Source organism: Bos javanicus, chromosome 15, assembly GCF_032452875.1.
Source record: "Bos javanicus breed banteng chromosome 15, ARS-OSU_banteng_1.0, whole genome shotgun sequence".
NCBI classification, from domain to species: domain Eukaryota; kingdom Metazoa; phylum Chordata; class Mammalia; order Artiodactyla; family Bovidae; genus Bos; species Bos javanicus.
The window spans coordinates 22,619,812-22,633,732 of record NC_083882.1 but is presented as its reverse complement, the minus strand read 5'-3'; the positions used below and the strand labels follow the sequence as shown (position 1 = coordinate 22,633,732).

The following is a 13,921-nucleotide window of genomic DNA, read 5'->3' as shown; positions in this document are numbered from 1 at the left end:
CTATCAAAGTTTTAGACCCAACTTATTTTCCTGTCATACAGGACATCTTGAGCCAACACTCTCTTTTTGTCAGTCATTACTTACACAGTGAATACAATCTAATTTTAACATTGACCTTAGCAATACCTAATTAGAAGAAAACACAGTGCCAAAGGAATGTCATGTACTCGAAGGCCAAGGAAAAAATTATTTAAACCATTCTGTTTTCAACTATAACTTAAGATACATCCAACTAAGGCAACAGATCTTTTCATTTTGAACTTTCATTTACTTTCTCATTCAAGACTCAAAGCTTTCATGCTCTGTCCATAAAGTTTCTTACTCATTAGGACCCCAGTTGCTCAACAGTCATTCATCATTATTGAAAGGGCTAAAATTTCACCAGTTTTTCTCTCACCTTTGTAATTGTGCCCATGGCCATTTGGGTTGTTGCACTTCCCAAATAATTTCAAGTTTTCTTCATTACTAAGAGATTTGCTGACAAAAAAAAAAAAAAAAAAATCAACATGACACAAGTTCTGATACCTTCTCTGTTCCCTACACTTACTGTTTTCTCTAGCCTTTGAAAAACTTCACAACTTATTAATCTTTAGCTCATCAAACAGAGTCATAAATCCATTTGATTTCATTACTTAATTTTATGTCAGGAACCACAATGTGTCTCCTAATTAGACAAACATACCATACAAATTAGCATAAATAAATTCAACATCCTTGTTCCACAGCAAGATTTCAAAAGCTGATCTGCTGAAGACCCTTCCATTTTTCAACTCAACATTTACTGAATACAGTAAGTCCCCTACATATGAAGAGTACCATTCTGAGAATGTGTTCGTAAGCCCAAAGTTTGCTAAGGTACCCAACTAACATAAATCAGCTATATAGTTCTGTACTCTAATAGGTTTAGAAGACTTTTCATACAAATAATACATAAAAAACAAACACAAAAAATAAAACATTTGTAATCTTACAGTACAATACCTTGAAAAGTACAGTAGTATAGTACAACAGCTGGCATATAGGGTCTAGCATCAAGTGAACAGGCAAAAAGAGCTAGTGACTGGAGGAGGGAGTTCACTTCAGTTGCTCAGTCGTGTCTGACTCTTTGTGACCCCATGGACTGCAGCACACCAGGCCTCCCTGTCCCTCACCAACTCTCAGAGTTTACTCAAACTCATGCCCATTGAGTTGGTGATGCCATCCAAAAACCATCTCATCCTCTGTTGTCCCCTTTTCCTCCCACCTTCAATCTTTCCCAGCATCAGGGTCTTTTCAAATGAGTTAGTTCCTCGCATCAGGTGGCCAAAGTATTGGAGTTTCAGCTTCAGCATCAGTCCTTCCAATGAATATTCAGGACTGATTTCCTTAGAGGAGGTGGTAAATGGTAGAGCTGAAGGATCGTCAACAACAGGAGACAAAGAGCAAGCTGCAACTTCACTCATGCCTGACATTGATGGCACATGTTCTGGTTCCTTGCTGGAACGAGATGTGTGTTCGCATCTTTGAAAAGTACACAACTTGAAGGTTTGTATAATGGGGACTTACTGCACCTACTACATACTAGGCATAGGCTGAATGAAGCAATGGTACACAGTAACTTAAAAAAGAAGATGGTTATCCTCAAGTAGCTTGAAATCTTATTCCTCCTGGTTTGGGGCCGAATGGACACACATGTATGTATGGCTGAATCCCTTCACTGTTCACCTGAAACTACAACATTGTTAATCGACTATAACCCAACAGAAAATAAGTTTTTCAAAAATCTGAATAAAAAACTCATTCCTCTAAAAAATAATTACATGACCTAGTACATCTCTTTAAAATCTTGCTTTATTTCTCCTCAACTATTGCCTACTGATAACCCCACCAATCCATTGAGGGGTATTCAAACCCCGGTAAACTTTAAAATTACAATACTCAGCTATTGTTCCAGGCAGAGAACCATTTTCTTAATAGATTTTTGTGCCTATACCTGTCCAGTCAACCGTGCACGTTCAATGAGGCCTTACCTCTCTCATACGTTGGAGCTTCCTAATAAATAACCCCTTTCTTTTTGAGATTCTATTACTTTCCTTTCTCCTGCTCACCTACCTCTTACATTTAGAGTGCTACTGTTCACAAAGTTTTTGCACAAAATTACCTCACTGTACCTGCCACAAAACTGACCAGTTTGTACATTCCAGACAGAAAACTGTGACAGGTCTTGATCACTGCTGCATCCCTGTTGCCTAGCACCAAGATCTAATAACAAATACCGGTCCAGTGAATGTATGGATGGGTGAATCCTGTTAGGTAGAAATTATTATCTTCATCCTGCTGCTGCTAAGTCGCTTCAGTCGTGTCCGACTCTGTGAGACCCCACAGACGGCAGCCCACCAGGCTCCCCCGTCCCTGGGATTCTCCAGGCAAGAACACTGGAGTGGGTTGCCATTTCCTTCTCCAACGCATGAAAAGTGAAAAGTGAAAGTGAAGTCGCTCAGTCGTGTCCGACTCTTAGCGACCCCATGGTATAGACCAAGAAACACATGCGCAGACAGCCGAGCTTGCTAATGAGTGGCAACACCCTCCTCAAAATCAACTCTTCAGTGCAATCAAGCAGTCTGAGTACTCTGCGTTCAAAACCCCAACTGTGCTTCTTACTCTCGGGCAAGTGAACATCAAGGTTCATTTTCTGTTCAGTAATAAGTGGACAAAACTCGCCTTGCTGTAGCGATATTAGCGAGGAAAGATGACGCTTTTGATACATTATAGTAGCTAACACGTATTGAGTGTTTCGGGCTTCCCAGGTGGTGCTAGTGGTAAAGAATCTCCTGCCAATGCAGCAGACCCAGGTTCGAGCCCTGGGTCGGGAAGATCCCCTGGAGCCGGGCACCGCAACCCACTCCAGTACTCTTGCCTGGAGAATCCCCATGGACAGAGGAGCCTGGAGGGCTATATAGTCCATAGGGTCGCAGAGTCGGACACGACGGAAGCGACTTAGCACGCTCTGCCTGTTTACGATGTGCCTGGCACTGAGTAACCTGGGCGAATTCAACTGCTTTGAACATCAGGGACCCCAGGTACCGGGTCAACTCCAGTCGCCACTGCTGTGACGCCAACAACAAAGCACAGGAGCCAAAAGAGGCCGCGGCGCGCACCCAGCCTTTCATCCGCCGCAGCCCCGCTCCTCCCACACCCGGGCCCTCACCCCGGGGCTCCACGGCCCTGTCCCCACCACCTGTGGAGGGCGCACCCCACCTGTGGAGGCGGTGGGTCGCGCTGAAGGAGACGAGGCGGGACACTCGCGCCCGCCGGCGAGGGCCCGACCCTGCCCCGTTCATGGCTCTACAAGCCCGCGCCCGCCCGAAGTCCTCAACCCTCGGCCAGCCGCCAGCCCGGGATGGGCGGAGCCCCGCTCCGCGGCGGCGCTACGCGGCGGGCGCCCGGCAGACGCTCTCTCTGCCTCTCGCTGAGGCTGGGCTCCCTCTGCCGGCCGGAGGCCGTTAATAGACGTCCCTTGTGCGTGCCAAGTCCCTTCAGGCTGGTCCGACTCTCTGCGACACTGTGGACCTTAGCTTGCCAGGCTCCTCTGTCCATGGGATTCTCCAGGCAAAGATACTGGAGTGGGTTGCCATGCCCTCCTCCAGGGGATATTCCCCACTCAGGGATCAAACCGGCCTCTTTTATGTCTCCTGCATTGACAAGTGGGTTCTTTACCATTTTACCACTAGCGCCACCTGGGAAGCACTAACCGAGGTCCCTTACCATCCTCATCTCTTGGAATAGCAAGCACTCAGAGAGGTGGGCGTGCCTCGGAGCGTTAGAATAAGGTGGTTGGGGGCTTAGTGTCTTTCATTGTTACCTCTGCTCAATGAAGTCCTTCCCACTCTCTTCTAGACAGCCCTGGGTTACAGTAGAAACCGCCAGTTGCTGCTTATTCTGAGATGAGTCCCAGGGACAGCCTATATAGTTTAAAGGGAGCAAAATTTGAGGGCACGTGGGGTATCACGCGGCTTTCAGAAATACTACCTTTGGACTATTTGTAATGAGTCATATTAAGGAGACCGCTCAAGCTGTCTTTATCATCCACATGCATGCATGGAGCCATTTATCACTCTGCTGCTACTAAGTCGCTTCAGTCGTGTCCGACTCTGTGCGACCCCAGAGACGGCAGCCTACCAGGCTCCCCCGTCCCTGGGATTCTCCAGGCAAGAACACTGGAGTGGGTTGCCATTTCCTTCTCCAATGCATGAAAGTGAAAAGTGAAAGTGAAGTCGCTCAGTCGTGCCCAACTCTTAGCTACCGCATGGACTGCAGCCTACCAGGCTCCTCCATCCATGGGATTTTCCAGGCAAGAGTACTGGAGTGGGGTGCCAGTGCCTTCTCCGATTTATCACTCTAGGTTGCCACAATGCAAGCACATTCACTTGAGAAACATACACATATTAGCAATTCTCTGTCCATTGCAGACATCTCCAGAGTGAAAAGACCTTGTTTTCTTGCATCTTCTCAAACTACTTACAGTTCCCAGTATGCACCTGGTCATGTCTTTCCTCAATTCATTCTTTCGTTAAATAGTTGCCTATTAAATAGTTATCTACTGTGACTGGCACTGTCTCGGGCACTGGAAAGGATGGATAAAATCATGGGCATGGCTGAAATTAAAGCCCCAGTGATGGTTTCTCTCAAATGCCTCCTGACTCCAGCTATATATGCTCTTTGTTCTGCATTGAATTATTAATATGCAGCAAATATTCCTCACGTTTTCAAATATTTTTCTCCTTTCCCCCATTGGGTTGGAAATAAAATAACTTTAAATAATTATAAACCAGAGATTTTTGAGATAGAGATTCACATTCTAGTTCAGTCCTCTCACTTTACAGATAAGAAAACACAGACCCAGATAAGTGAATTATTTATCCAAGATCACTTATAATATAAATGTTTCCCAGGCATTGACTACATGGGAGATAAACACTCTAACCTCTAACACTTCACTTGTTCTGAATACAGTTTAAGGAATCAAAACAAAAGGTAAAATGATAGAAAGAATTTCTGAGAAGTTGCTTTACTTATTTGCTTTAGTAAAATACGTCACGGTATTTGCAGAGTTCTTGCTCTATTTTATTAAAGCTAATTCTATATGAAGACACTCACCAGATTCACCCTCAAATTCACTGGGGCACAAGCCCCTGTGGTGAATTTCTATTGTATTCAAATACAATAATGAATTTGTATTAATCTTGTTACAAATCGAATTGTGTCCTCAAAGTTAAATGTGTTGATGTCTCAACCATCAGTACCTCAGAATATAGCTTTATTTGAAAATAGTCTGCAGAAGCAGTAAGGTCACTAGGGTCACTAATCCCTTTTCCCTTCACTTGTATACCACATACTTCTTTCCCTGAGTCTTTGGACACTGGCTAGTTATGAGTTGAACTTATGGAAAGCAAGAGGCCCTGCCTAGGCTTTGAGCCTCAGTCATGCTCTGCTGTGCTTAGTCACTGTGGCCCACCAGGCTCCTCTGTCCATGGAATTTTCCAGGCAAGAATACTGGAGTGGGTTGTCATGCCCTCCTCCAGAGGATCTTCCCAACCCACGGTTAAACCCAGGTCTCCCGCACTGCAGGCCAATTCCTTACCATCTGAGACACCAGGGAAGCCCAAGAATACTGGAGTGGGTAGCCTATCCCTTCTCCAGGGGATCTTCCTGACCAAGGAATCAAACCAGGGTCTCCTGCCTTGCAAGTGGATGCTTCACCAGCTGAGCTACCAGGAAAGCCCCAAGACTAAGTCATATGCTCATTCAATTTCCAAAACTTTGTGCACTGGTTTACCAGCCATACACACTTAGATTATAAAATGTGGTTGATCCTGTTTTGTCTTCTCCTTTGAGAACTGTGTTGATGGCAGGGCCAAGGCAGAATCCAGGCATCTTTGGATCAAAATCTTATCTTTGTACTGCTAATCTTCATATGTTTGAGATTCACTCTTTGTGGCGTAGGACAGAGTAAAGGTTTATAAACAGAAGAAAGGCATGATCAGATATATCTATGTACCTCCCAGATGTCACCTGTGGTCTTCTTCACCCTTCAGATCCAAATAAGATCTGGATAAAACTTCCATGTTTTGTCTGGGGGGATACAATGCCTTTTCAAAGACTCCTGTGAATATCAACGGGTTTATGTTCTTACAGTTATCTCGGCCTCTAAGCTCCCACATCTGTTGTATTAAGTTCTGTTTGGGCATCTTCTTGCCATTCTGTACCTACTGCTGCTGTTCTATATCTCACCAACCCAGACACGAAACCCCAACACGTGGCATTTGTATGTATGCAACTCTCTGCTGAAATGAATAGGGTTTGTGATGTTTATAATAACCCTCAAGGAAAACTGAGAAGAAACTATGTTGGTCCAGGACTGTACAGTGAGCCTAATGAGCTCACATTGCCCCAGACTACATGTTTGCGGGGGAGCAGGGTTTCCTCCAGCAACATTCAGTATGCACAAGGAGCATGCGCAGGTTAAGTGGCCTGGGCTTGGCGTATAACTAAAGGGAAAGAGAAGAAGGCATTTGGGCATAAGGTTTAAGTGACAGATCTAGACTGATCTGGGCTGTTGGTAAAAACTGATGGGGTTTAGAAATGCAAAGATTATATGGTCTCTAGTGCCACCTGTTGCCCAACTACATGAAGAACTATTCAGTTCAGTTCAGTCGCTCAATCGTGTCCGACTCTTTGCGACCCCATGAATCGCAGCACGCCAGGCCTCCCTGTCCATCACCAACTCCCGGAGTTCGCTCAGACTCATGTCCATCAAGTCAGTGATGCCATCCAGCCATCTCATCCTCTGTCGTCCCCTTCTCCTCCTGCCCCCAATCCCTCCCAGCATCAGAGTCTTTTCCAATGAGTCAACTCTTCGCATGAGGTGGCCAGAGTACTGGAGTTTCAGCTTTAGCATCATTCCTTCCAAAGAAATCCCAGGGCTGATCTCTTTCAGAATGGACTGGCTGGATCTCCTTGCAGTCCAAGGGACTCTCAAGAGTCTTCTCCAACACCACAGTTCAAAAGCATCAATTCTTCGGCGCTCAGCTTTCTTCACAGTCCAACTCTCACATCCCTACATGACCACAGGAAAAACCATAGCTGTGACTAGATGGACCGTTGTTGGCAAAGTAATGTCTCTGCTTTTCAATATGCTATCTAGGTTGGTCATAACTTTCCTTCCAAGGAGGAAATCTTTTAATTTCATGGCTGCAGTCACCATCTGCAGTGATTTTGGAGCCCCAAAAATAAAGTCTGACACTGTTTCCACTGTTTCTCCATCTATTTCCAATGAAGTGATGGGACCAGATGCCATGATCTTCGTTTTCTGAATGTTGAGCTTTAAACCAAATTTTTCACTCTCCACTTTCACTTTCATCAAGAGGCTTTTTAGTTCCTCTTCACTTTCTGCCATAAGGGTGGTGTCATCTGCGTATCTGAGGTTATTGATATTTCTCCCAGCAATCTTGATTCCAGAAGAACTATTAAGTTGGTACAAAAGTAATTGTGGTTTTGCACTGGCTGAACTTTGCCTTTTGATATTGGAATACATTCTTGAATAAATGTGGTCTATGTTATATATCATTTTAACACAATTTCTTGCTTTATTATTTTTGCTAATGACTTATTACTTGTTTACTTTATGTTTATTTTAGACTAGGGAAATGATGTTAGAGAAAAAGTAAATTCAAATGAATTTTTTATTCAACTTCAAAATGGGCAGTAAAGCAGCAGAGATAACTTGCAACACCAACAACACATTTGGCCCTGGAACTGCTAACGAACATACAGTGCAGTGGCAGTTCAAGAGGTTTTGCAAAGGAGACAAGAGACTCAAAGACGAGGAGCACAGTAGCTGGCCATCAGAAGTTGGCAAGAACAAATTGAGAGCAATCAACAAAGCTGATCCTCTTAAAACTACACGAGAAGTTGCTGAAAACCTCAGTGTCGACCATTCTACAGTTGTTTGGCATTTGAAGCAAATTGGAAAGGTGAAAAAGCTCAATGAGTGGGTGCCTCATGAGCTGACCAGAAATTTTAAAAAATTTCATTTTGAAGTATAGTCTTCTCTGTGTAACAACAAACCATTTCTCAATCAGATCATGACTTGCAACGAAAAGTGGATTTTATATAACAACCCGCGGTGACCAGCTCAGTGGCTGGACCAAGAAGAAACTCCAAAGCACTTCCCAAAGCCAAGTTCAGTCAGTTCAGTTCAGTCACTCAGTCGTGTCCAACTCTTTGCAACCCCATGAACCGCGGCACACCAGGTCTCCCTGTCCGTCACCAACTCCCAGAGTCCACCCAAATCCATGTCCATCTAACTCAAAGCCAAACGTGCACCAAAAGAAGGTCATGATGATCTGCTGCATGTCTGATCCACTACAGTTTTCTGAATCCCAGTGAAACCATTACATCTGAGAGTATGCTCAGCAAATCAATGAGATGCATTGAAAACCGCACGGTCTGAAGCCAGTATTGGTCAACAGAAAGGGCCAAATTCTTCTCCATGACAACGCCAGACCGCAGGTCACACAACCAATGCTTCAAAAGTTGAATGAATTGGGCTTTGAAGTTTTGCCTCATCCACCATATTCATCCGACCTCTTGCCAATTGACTACCACTTCTTCAAGCATTTCGACAACTTTTTCCAGGGAAAACGCTTCTACAACCAGCAGGAGGCAGAAAACGCTTTCCAAGAATTCATCGAATCCTGAAGCATGGATTTTAACACTTATTTCTCACTGGCAAAAATGTGTTGATTGTAATGGTTCCTATTTTGATTAATAAAGATGTGTTGAGCCTAGTTATAGTGATTTAAAATTTATGGTCTGAAACTGCAATGACTTTTGTACCAATGTAATACCAACTTTTCATGAATCTCTGAAGAACCAGACACCTGAAGATTAGGGAAAATGCCTGATTTTAACAACATCTCTCAAAACAACAGCCTCCCAAGCCTGAGCTGGGGGCAGGATAGGAGGTAGTAGTGGGTGGTTCAGCTGCAGTGGCATGTGCTGTGGACAGCAGAAAAGTAGGCATTTTAGAAGGAGCATGCAAGCATGATATCCTCTGTGAGTACTTAGAAGCGACAGGTAGGCTGTGATGGGAAAAAAAAGGGGGGGAGCTTTTTCAGACCTATATTCACATTCTACTAGCTATATTTATTTTTATTTCTTCTTCCAAGTATGAGAACCTCTGTTACCCATCTATCTGGTGGTGACAATTTTTAGTTTTTGACCCAGGTCTAGTTTTTCTTTCGTGTATCTTTATTACCCATAAGATATTTCCAGTAAATATAAATTTAAAACTCTCTTCAAAGTTGTATCAATGCTTAAGGTTTTCAAAGAAGATCCCTTGTTGGGGTCCTTTAATGGACCAGGACCTGGTGGTCCAGAGGCAACCATAAGAAAGTGAAAAAGAGAAAAAGGCTGAAACACCCTGGTTTACGCAGAAAACCAATAAAGTCCTTGACACAGGACTTGCGTCTCTCACGAAGGCACCAGGCACCCTCTCGAGGAGGGGTGAAGGCACAGGGTTCCTTCTCAAGAGAGTCTTAGAAGCCTGGGCAGGAGAGTGAGCAAGACGGGTTTCTGCGCTCCAAGGAGTCAGCCGGAGAGAGAGAGACAGAAAGAAAGACACAGGGACCCAATCTCTGATGGAGCAAAGGTGCTTTAATGATTTTTCTGTGAGTATATATAGTCTGTATATATATTCTTTTGTCAATGATAAATATCAGAAAATCAAACGTACAGTAACCGTTACCAAGAGAACAAGGGATGATGATGGTCACAAGGTCAGGAGACAATCCATATCTCAAGAAAGGGGATCGAGACTAAGCAGTTTTGTCGTAAAGAGAATCTTTACTAAAGATGTAAGCCTGTCTCACACAATGACCCCAATTCCTGGGAGCAGTGTGCTGTTCCGCTTAAAAAGAAACAAAGGACTTGTGAGAAACAGCACTTAGGAATCCTCCTGTTAAACATTCCCTGACAATCCCTAAGAAAATATAACACCATGATTATTTCATGAATTCAATTTTTAACAGAAATTTTAAAAGCAGATGTCTACTGTTTGGAAGGTAAGGTACACTTTTGCTCTCTCTTACGTAGCGAGCACATTCATTCAAACCTAGTTCCCAGAGCTTGTGGCTGTTCCATCAGATGGTCACGAAGGTGCCATGGAACCCATATGGCATTTGCACAGGCACTTCGGCTCGGCCCAGTTCTTCAAAGTTCTTGGCATCCAAGACAAGAAGAAAATTTTTTTTGTTCTAGAAAAAGAAAGACAATACTGAAAATTCTCTTTGTTTCTATCAGAAATCTGTTTCCTCTAGTGGGCTGTAAAATTCCTAAGGGAGAGACCATCTTTCTCATCTTCATATCCATTCTCATCACTGGGCACAGTGGCTTGCTGATTCATTCACTAAGTGTTTGCAGAATGATGAACTAAACAAAAAAAAGGAAATTATAGCTGAAGAAGTCCATACCTAGAGCAAAGAAATTACATTTATATCTATCACCTTCATAGAATCTCTTCGGGTTTAAGGATCTTCCTACCTGCTCCTTTTCCATCTCCTAAGAGATATAAAAATTCTTTCTCCCAAAATAAAATGCCTCCATTTTGTGTTATTCTGGAGCTATTCAAAAGGTAGCATTGCAAGGCAGGTTGAGATTTGCCCTGGTCTAATTACAGGAGTAGCAAATATACTGCATGAGGACTAAGTCCTAAGCCCATGGCAGACATTACTGATTACACTTTTCTCACCAAAACTTTAAAAAGTGTCACAATCCTATACCTAGGCAGCTACTTATAAATGATCAAAGTTGGAACTCAAAGTGAATCTATCAGCCACAAGGCTTCTCTAGACAAGAAATTAGATATCAAGATTATTGAGACACTAGGTCGGAGGCTATCACATTAGATTTTTGGGTCTCTCAATTAAAACTGGCAGCACAGAGGGTGGTATAAAATATTGGACTAGAAGTCAGAAGATTGGGATTTCAATACTGGCTTTACAACTACGAGATCTGATGCAAGTCTCTTTCAACTTCCTTAAGTTACAAATTCAACATGTGTAAAATGATATCCACAAAGCTGTTTTGATGACTAAATAAGATAATATGTATGAAAGTAGTTTGTAAATAAATTCCTATCCAAATGTAAATTATTATGATTCTACAAGTAGAATTTTAAAACTGTAATAAAGTACTAATTATGATAAAAGGGTATCTAAATAATACAGAGAGAAACAAAAGGGAGAAGGTATCAAACTGGAATCAAAATAAACGATCAATAGCATCACTAAATATAACCCTCAAAAGGCCCAGTGGTAGTTTTCTTTCTGACTAGTGGTGGAAAAACATTTACCTGGTTAGGGGTGATCACCACAGAAAGAATGACCCCATCATCTTCTTTACTGGCTCCTGGTACCGGAACAAAAATAGGTTCTGAGGGATAAAAGCCATCTTCTCTCCAAACCTGTAAGTCCCCAAAAAAGTATTTGATAGAAGACTGGTTATAAGCTGGAAGTGTTTTATAGCTTTTGTCAGCCCCAGCATGAATTTGGCTGCCAATACAACAGTCCAACAGTGGAAGAATCAGGCTTACTGAACTGAATATAGGAGAGGGAGCCTTTGCAGTGGTAAATTCCATCATCATCAAACACAAGTTGTAGAGTTATAATTTCCCATCAACCGGAAATAGAGGTGTCCCATGATTCCTCTCAAAATACCATCAAGCATAGAATTATTTTTCTGGGCTTGTGGTTCATTTAGATTCCCTAGAGGGAACATACCCCTAATTCCATGGTTCTCAGATTTAATAGAAGTAAGTGGCTGCCCATTTGAGCAACAGGGATGGACCTAGAGATTGTCATACTGAGCGAAGTAAGTCAGACAGAGGAGAACTATCATTTGACATTCCTTGTATGTGGAATCTAAACAGAAATTATACAAATGAACTTATTTATGAAGCAGAAACAGACTCACAGACTTAGAGAACAAACATGATTGCTAGGAAAGGAATATGGGGAAGGGATAGTTAGGGTGTTTGGGATTGACATGTGCACACTGCTATAATTAAAATGGACAACCAACAAGGTCCTAATGTTACTACAAGAAACTCTGCTCAATGTTAGGTGGCAGGCTGGATGGGAGGGGAACTTGAGAGAGAATGGATACAAGTACATGTATGGCTGAGTCCCCTTGCTGTCCTCCTGAAACTATCACAACATTGCTAATGGGCTATATTCCAATATAAAATAAAAAGTCTTTTTTTTAAAAAGTAAGTAGCTGCTTATCTATTTTAAAATCAAGATCTACCGTAAACAAAACAGTAATTAATTCAAAGGGCAGAACAGGTCTTTAAAGAGTTCAGAAAAGGAAACGGAATTTCATTACCCTCCGCGTCTTGTTCACCACGTCAACCTTGATCAGAGAATCACCCACCAAATGCCGGAAGCCACAGCCATAGAAGAACTGATACTTTTTTCCATTGTATTGGCCATAGTTTATCTGCGGAAAGTCAATACCTCTTTCCTCTTTTAGGTCCTCAGGATATAGATTTTCATAAGAGCACCAAATCTAAAAGAGGGCACAAAAGAACTGATTGCTTAATTCTTACTTTCTTCAGGTCAGTGTGGGGGCTAATACCATATAAAAGTTTGTGACAGGGCTTGAGAACTGAGGTTCTACATCATTTTTAAAAATATTGTTTCTCTTTTCATCATACGTAAGAACACATAAAAGATTATTGGGTTTTGTGACTAAGTTGTCTAATGGCATAGGAGGTGGACATGGGCTTTTATTTTACTAGAGCTGAGACGCTGATAGCTATACAGTGATACGTAAGCACAAACCACCTAAAATGTGGGGATGGTCAGCGCCAACCTTAAATACTTAGACAGGGCACGACAGTTTGAAAGCTGTATAAACCTCTTTCAAAACACAAAAGGGATAGATAAACACAGTGCTCACTCCCACCTAGAATTCTGCAACTCTTTTGCAAGCCATGCTCCATGATCCTACCCTGCTCAGCTGAATGTTATAAAACTTACTAGGCACCAAACATTGTGGAGAACAGCCACACTACATAGCCACACTACTTTTCTAGTGAATAAAGAAGCACTGCTGAGGGTCAAAGTCTTAGGCTAATATCCATTCATAGCATACCTTTCCATCAGCCTGTTTCACAGCACTGGCTGAAGAATAGGTCAACGGGCTGAGGTTCTCTCCCTCAGGGGCATTCAAATTGCCAAGTAAGGGCAAAACAAACCTTCGAGGGGAAATTCTGGCTGTTAAATTATAGACCTGTTTAGGAGAGAGAAGTAAACAGATGAGAAAACTGTCATGCATAGAATAACAGCACATCCCAATAATTGAGATCCAGTCAACATTATTGGCATTTCTAAGTAACTGCATAAACAATCATTTTCATTCATTCATTTACTCATCAAACATCAGTTGAGTACCTTCTCTAGACCAAGCATTGTTTTAGACACTGGGAATACAAAACAGTTTCTGGCCTTATATTCTAGTGGAGGAAGAATGGTAATAGATAAGAAATAAAATATATGCTACTTAAGTAGTACCAAATAAATAATGATTATACAGCTCAAGTCAGATAGTGATAAGTGCCATTAAGAAACACACTTAAAGGTGAGGGATTAGAGAGTAAAATGGGTGCTTCCTTCCTCAGGTTTGGTCTTTCTCTATGGGGCTCTGGAACTTCCGTGATTGAAATTACTCATGTAGAGGCTATATGCTTATGTGCTGATCCCCAACAAACACTCTGGGCAACCAGCTTGGGTGGTCTTCCCTGGCAGGCAGCATTTCACACATGTCACAATCAGTTGCTGGAGCAATTAAGCAAGTCCTAGGAGAGGGCTCTTGGAAGCAC

General features: G+C 42.5%; 2 protein-coding genes across 28 annotated transcripts in view; both read right to left on the bottom strand.

Annotated features, from left to right (window-relative positions):
- Positions 1 to 3,905, bottom strand: part of PTS (6-pyruvoyltetrahydropterin synthase) — a 255,496-nt gene extending 251,591 nt beyond the window's left edge. For 13 of the 26 annotated variants that reach the window (XR_009741092.1, XR_009741101.1, XR_009741103.1 and 10 more), the window contains exons 1-2: positions 3,238 to 3,738; positions 398 to 477 (exon numbers count right to left, since the gene is read on the bottom strand). Coding sequence is in view for 1 of the 26 variants with exons in the window: in XM_061440305.1 (XP_061296289.1) it covers positions 398 to 477; positions 3,238 to 3,320 (163 nt within the window). In the remaining 25 variants the exon portion in view is untranslated. Of the gene's footprint in view, positions 1 to 397; positions 478 to 3,237 lie in introns of all 26 variants that reach the window. The other 13 variants (XR_009741109.1, XR_009741108.1, XR_009741107.1 and 10 more) reach the window with 11 other exon arrangements.
- Positions 3,906 to 9,676: 5,771 nt separating this feature from the next.
- BCO2 (beta-carotene oxygenase 2) overlaps positions 9,677 to 13,921 on the bottom strand; it is a 74,007-nt gene continuing 69,762 nt past the window's right edge. For both annotated transcript variants that reach the window (XM_061440299.1, XM_061440298.1), the window contains exons 9-12: positions 13,195 to 13,332; positions 12,424 to 12,606; positions 11,393 to 11,503; positions 9,677 to 10,295 (exon numbers count right to left, since the gene is read on the bottom strand). In XM_061440299.1, the coding sequence (XP_061296283.1) occupies positions 10,182 to 10,295; positions 11,393 to 11,503; positions 12,424 to 12,606; positions 13,195 to 13,332 (546 nt within the window). In that variant the 3' untranslated portion in view covers positions 9,677 to 10,181. The remainder of the gene's footprint in view (positions 10,296 to 11,392; positions 11,504 to 12,423; positions 12,607 to 13,194; positions 13,333 to 13,921) is intronic.